Source organism: Bufo bufo, chromosome 7 (genome assembly GCF_905171765.1).
Source record: "Bufo bufo chromosome 7, aBufBuf1.1, whole genome shotgun sequence".
NCBI lineage: Eukaryota > Metazoa > Chordata > Amphibia > Anura > Bufonidae > Bufo > Bufo bufo.
Genome location: NC_053395.1, coordinates 100,297,644 through 100,304,280, shown reverse-complemented (window position 1 = coordinate 100,304,280; position 6,637 = coordinate 100,297,644). Strand labels below are relative to the sequence as shown.

The 6,637-nt window shown below is 43.0% G+C and overlaps 1 protein-coding gene across 1 annotated transcript in view; it reads right to left on the bottom strand.

Moving 5' to 3' along the window:
* Window positions 1-1,000: 1,000 nt before the first annotated feature.
* The window catches only part of SF3B1 (splicing factor 3b subunit 1), a 203,636-nt gene continuing 197,999 nt past the window's right edge, over window positions 1,001-6,637 (bottom strand). Inside the window, exon 25 of the mRNA XM_040441882.1 lies at window positions 1,001-1,416. Coding sequence (XP_040297816.1) covers window positions 1,258-1,416 — 159 coding nt within the window. The 3' untranslated portion in view covers window positions 1,001-1,257. The remainder of the gene's footprint in view (window positions 1,417-6,637) is intronic.

Genomic DNA, 6,637 nt, shown 5'->3' with positions numbered 1-6,637 from the left:
AGAGAGGGCTTGGTTAATCTACATGTCCCTCTTGCGCTGTGATTGGCTGGAATTACAACACACAGAAGGGATGCCAAATAGCGACATCCGCTCTGGAACCTTGGAGAAGATTGTTGCTGTTCTGTACAATGGCTTTTACAGTGAGGAAGCTGCAAGTCGCCGTTCAGCATTGACCGGTAATGTAGCGATAAGGACTGAGATCAGGGCCCTTAGCTAAAATAGTCTGATATTGGGGACTATTTTTTAAAGTGAATGTGACATCAGAAAATTACTTGTTTTTAATGTTTAAAAATATAAAATTCTTTAAAAATGTCAATTTTCCATGTCAATAACTATTTTTAAACAAAAAACAAAATCCTGCGGTTTTCATACTGGCTACTAACCCTAATAAAGGGCCCCACTTCTTGGTCTGTACAGATCAATTTGCTGCAGTTACATGCTTATGTTATTCTAATCCTGCCCAAAATGATTTCACCTCTACATAGATAAGACACAATCCATCATTCACAATAGGTATTTGTGAAAGCTTGGCTATTTCTTTACTTTTACAATGACCTCTGCATAGGTCACAGAGCATGCCTAGAAAACTCTCCCACAGAAGTCAATAAGATCCCTTCTGTGCATTGTCTCTATGGCCCAAACGGCTGCCGTAAAGTAATTTTCTTAGTGCTTTCCAAATGCGGTGAAAAAACGCTCTGGCAAAAATGGCAGCCCCCATAATCATGTTCAGAAAACAATAGAAAAATCTGTATTCAGAAAATAAAAACAGATTAGTTATAAGGATATGTGCTACTATCTGGTTTTAACTGGTAGATAACATTTTTAGTGACATTTCCTTTAAAGTGTCAGCATTTGAAAAGTACAACTCATCACACAATTTTTTTTAATCAAAATAAAGAAAAAAAAGTTACAGCTCTTGGAATATGGCAATGTAAAAACAAAATCTTGTTAGTTATCAGGGCCCACGTCTGAAGAAAAAGGTACGGACAACATGAACAAGTACTTTACACAAAATGTTTATTTGCCGAAGTACACATCCCTTTTAAGCACTAGGAATGTCTGAACCACAAAAAAAAAAAAATCAAAAATGCAGTCCAATATTTAATGATATCACAGCTTTCTTGGCAACATCTATTTTTGCATGAAAAGAGACTTGACTAAAATACATGCTATAAAGTTTTTGTAGATGACCTTTAGTACTACTAAGCAATAATCTTAAAAAAACAAAAAAAACAAAGGAAACAAATTAGACAAGTTTTATAAGATATAATCAAGCTCATAACGAATGTAAGTGTTCTTTTCATCATTGTAGATACGAGGATAATGAGCAATGAGAGCATCTTGTGATCCAATATATATTGAATTGTATATTTTCCAATAAACATCTCTAACTTTTCTGGCAGGATGGAAAAGGCCCTGTAAACAAACAACAAAATTAGAACATAATATGCAATAATTTGTTTACTACTAAAAATGTACATGGCATGCACAGGTTAACATACAAAGAAAACCCCACATAAATGTTGGGCAAAATTGTCTGACCCTAAAGAAGCCAGCTAAGCATCATGAAGTAATCCTAGAAAAGCAAACAGACTCAACAGGCTAAAATAAACAGTAATTTTATTAAATACATAAATATGACAAAAGACACAAAAGTACATCAAAAGATGTGATATGAATCACTCCTGAGGAATAGTATAACACAGATATATATAAATGGAGGCTTGTAATAAAATGCTAAAACGTCCCTTGAGGTGGAAGGGAATATAAGTGATCAGGTGGGGCTGCCACAAAAAAAAAAAAACACCAGAAGGGGTCTTGTTAGTGTTAAATCGCAAGGTAGCAATACAAAGGTAGTGCAACACAAAAGGTAAGATATATACAGTACAGACCAAAAGTTTGGACACACCTTCTCATTCAAAGAGTTTTCTTTATTTTCATGGCTATGAAAATTGTAGATTCACACTGAAGGTATCAAAACTATGAATTAAAACATGTGGAATTATATACATAACAAACAAGTGTAAAACAACTGAAAATATGTCATATTCTAGGTTCTTCAAAGTAGGCACCTTTTGCTTTGATTACTGCTTTGCACACTCTTGGCATTCTCTTGATGAGCTTCAAGAGGTAGTCCCCTGAAATGGTTTTCACTTCACAGGTGTGCCCTGTCAGGTTTAATAAGTGGGATTTCTTGCCTTATAAATGGGGTTGGGACCATCAGTTGTGTTGAGGAGAAGTCAGGTGGATACACAGCTGATAGTCCTACTGAATAGACTGTTAGAATTTGTATTATGGCAAGAAAATAGCAGCTTAGTAAAGAAAAACGAGTGGCCATCATTACTTTAAGAAATGAAGGTCAGTCAGTCAGCCGAAAAATTGGGAAAACTTTGAAAGTAAGGGCTATTTGACCATGAAGGAGAGTGATGGGGTGCTGCGCCAGATGACCTGGCCTCCACAGTCACCGGACCTGAACCCAATCGAGATGGCTTGGGGTGAGCTGGACCGCAGAGTGAAGGCAAAAGGGCCAACAAGTGCTAAGCATCTCTGGGAACTCCTTCAAGATTGTTGGAAGACCATTTCAGGGGACTACCTCTTGAAGCTCATCAAGGAGAATGCCAAGAGTGTGCAAAGCAGTAATCAAAGCAAAAGGTGGCTACTTTGAAGAACCTAGAATATGACATTTTCAGTTGTTTCACACTTGTTTGTTATGTATATAATTCCACATGTGTTAATTCATAGTTTTGATGCCTTCATAGTCATGAAAATAAAGAAAACTCTTTGAATGAGAAGGTGTGTCCAAACTTTTGGTCTGTACTGTATATTAAACCCTAAAATAAGGGGAAATGTCAAAAAGTGTATGCAACTACTAAATTGTATATAAAAGTAAAAAACAACAAACTGGCAGTCACAGTGAATCACTATCAATGTATGCTTCCCAAACCTCCTAACAGAGATAAAGTGCTAAGTGCAAAAGCAAACACAATGCCCTCATATTACTAACAATAGAATCCCATAAACCTACCCATGAAGTTAGGGGGAGATGATTCCTCAGGAGAGCCGGGGTGTACGACTCTCCTGAGGAATCTCCCCCTAACTTCATGAGTAGGTTTATGGGATTCTATTGTCAGTAATATGAGGGCATTGTGTTTGCTTTTGCACTTTATCTGTTAGGAGGTTTGGGAAGCATACATGGATAGTGATTCACTGTGACAGAGTTTATTGTTTTTTTACTTTTATATACAATTTAGGTTGTTGCATACACTTTTGACATTTTCCCTTATTTTAGTGTTTAATATATATCTTACCTTTGTGCTGCACTACCTCTTTGTATTGCTACCTTGCGATTTAACACTAACAAGACAACTTCTGGTGTGTTTTTTTTTTTTTGTGTGGCAGCCCCACCTGATCTCTTATCTTCCCTTCCACCTTTAGTGTTTTAGGATTTTATTACAAGCCTCCATTTATATCTGTGTTATACTATTCCTCAGGAGTGATTCGTACCACATCTTTTGATGTACTTGTGTCTTGTCATATTTATGTATTTAATAAAATTACTGTTTATTTTAGCCTGTTAATTCTCAGTTTGCTTTTTTAGGATTAAAAATGTACATCGAAAACAAGTTTTTACTGTACTGAGACTAGGGATGAGCGAATAAACTTTTGATGCTTTAACCAAAAGTCGATTCGCATAAAACGTTGTTTTAATACTGTATGGAGCGGGCGCTCCGTACCGTATTAGAATGTATTGGCTCAGATGAGCCGCAGTTAATTTCTACTGTAAAAACCTTTGTATTGAACTCTGGTTCGGTTCCAAGTGGTACCTTGGAACCGAACCCAGAGTTTAGTACAAAGGTTTTTACAGTAGAAATTAATTTCCGAAGTTATTACACAAAGTATTGCGAGACTTCGTGAAGTAATATCGTCGGCTCATCGCAGCCAATACACTAATACGGTACGGAGCGCCCGCTCCCTACAGTATTAAAACTAAGTTTTATGAGAATCGACTTCAGATGAAGCATCCGAAGTCGATTTGCTCATCCCTAATTGAGACTCCTATCAAACTGCACATGTGCAGCACACTCTCCATTTACTGCTATATGACTCCTGAAAATAGCCTGGCTTCACGTTGATATATATATATATATATATATAAAGTTGTGCTTGCATGGCTTCTCCATGCTTGGTGGCATATGACAGGGTCCAGCTCTTGAGACAGGAGTGAGTCCCAGAGGTGGGAGTTGCACCCATAGGACATTTATTGTATATTTTGTGAATAAGCCATAAATGTCCTGACTGGACAAACCCTTTAAGAAAATTGTTAACCACAAAAACAAACAGTCTTTAGTGATTTTGGAACTTCGAAAAAAGGAGATTTTTTGTGAAACTCAACCGTAAAATTTTTCTCGTCTTTTCCATTGGGGGACACAGACCATGGGGTATAGCTTAGGCTACCACTAGGAGGAGACACTATGCAAATAAGAAAAAACAGCTCGTCCTCCACTGGCTATACCCCCATGCTCCAACAGGAGGACCTCAGTGCGTTCAAAAGCAGGAGGAGACCAAAACCAAATAGTAATAAAGAAAACAGAACCGAGGAACACCGCCATCAGGCCGTTAACCATAAAGGTCCCGATAGAACCAACCCCTTCTGTAACAGACAAAAATGGGTGGGAGCTGTGTCCCCCAATGGAAAAGACGAGAAAAAGATTTTGCAGGTGAGTTTCACAAAAAATCTCCTTCTCTCGCCCATTCCATTGGGGGACACAGACCATGGGACGTCCTAGAGCAGTCCATGGGGTGGGAGACCAACACCTCCAGAGGGAAACGTTCAACGGTTAAACAGAAACCACAGCCTGCAATACCTTGCGCCCTAGGGCAGCATCAGCAGACGCCAGAGAGTGCAGCTGGTAGAACTTGGTAAAGGTATTTAAGGATGACCAGGTGGCCGCCTTACAGAGTTGTGATGTAGAGGCTCAATTGCGCTTAGCTCAGGAGGCCCCCACGGTAACCCCCGCTGGGGGAACCCCACCCCGGGATCGATAGGCCATGGCAAGAAAGGCCTTCCAGGTACGATAGTATATCCAGGAGGAAGCTGGTTTCCTGGCTCTTATCATGGTCCTCACGACAGAATCTGAGAAGCCCCTCTTATTCAAGATGGAGGTCTCAACAGCCGCGCCGTTAAACTAAGCGGCTGTAAATTCTGGTGGAAGAGTGGTCCTTGAGACAGCAGGTCCTCCCTGAGAGGAAGAGGCCACGGAACGTCTGCCAGCATCCGAGTGACCTCTGAGAACAAGGCGCGGCGAGGCCAATCGGGGGCGATGAGTATGGTCGGGATCGCTTCCGTCGCGACCCTGCAAAGAACCTTTGGGAGTAGAGGCGGTAGAGGGAAGACAGAGGAACGCAAAGTCTTGCCACGGAGACACCAGAGCATCCACCCCGTACGCCTCCGGATCCCGAGAACCTTGTTGTTGAGCCTGGACGCCATCAGGTCCACGTCCGGGCGGCCCCAACGGCGACAGACATCCTCGAATACGTCCGGATGCAGAGAGCCACTCTCCCGGATCCACCCTGTTGCGGCTGAGAAAGTCTGCCGTCCAGTTTTCGACCCCTGGGATGTACACTGCAGACAATATTGGAACATGAGTTTTCGCCCACTGGAGGATCCTTTTCACCTCTTGCATCACCGTCCGGCTGCGTGTTCCGCCCTGATGATTGATGTAGGCCACAGCTGTGGCATTGTCCGACTGGACCCTTACCGGGAGACCCGCTCCAGTATGTTGATCGGAAGGCGGGCTTCCACCTCTGACCACACCCCCTGTACCGTCCGAGCCCGGAGAACGCCAGCACAACCCAGGAGATTGGCATCGGTGGTGACGACTGTCCAGGAGATTGGGAGGAAGGATCGCCCTGAAGCCAGATTCTGAGGGGACAGCCACCACGGGAGTTCCATGCGAACCCGAGGAGGTAGGCGGATCTGAGAGTCCAGACCCCTCGATGTCCTGTCCCAGAAGGACAGGATCGCCTGTTGCAGAGGCAGAGTGTGAAACTGGGCAAAGGGGACAGCCTCAAAGGAGGCCACCATAAGCCCCAGAACCTGCATGCACTCACTGATGGAGATACACGGGGAATGCAGAAGGCGAGACACTGACTCCCGTATCCGTGAGAACTTGCAATCCGGAAGGAATACCCGGGCTGCAGTGGTGTCCAGAATCATCCTCAGGAAGGTCACCCTCTGGGAAGGTTGGAGAGAGGATTTCGGGAAGTTGATCAGCCAGCCAAACTGTTGTAGAGTCTGAACAGTGATCCTGACGCTGTCTTCGGCCTGTGGATGAGAGGGAGCCTTTATCAGTATGTTGTCCAGGTAGGGCAACAGAGCTATGCCCCTGGTGCGAAAAAGCACCATGAGCAGCGTCAAGATCTTTGTGAAAACCCGCAGGGCTGTCGCCAGTCCAAAGGGAAGGGCGACGAACTGATAATGACGGCCGCCAATGACGAAGTGCAGGAATCTGTGGTGAGATTCTGCGATAGGGACATGCAGATAGGCGTCCCAGATGTCCACTGACGCGAGGAACTCCCCTGGAAGAAGAGAAGCAATAACTGAGTGGAGGGATTCCATCCGGAACCTCCGCACTGA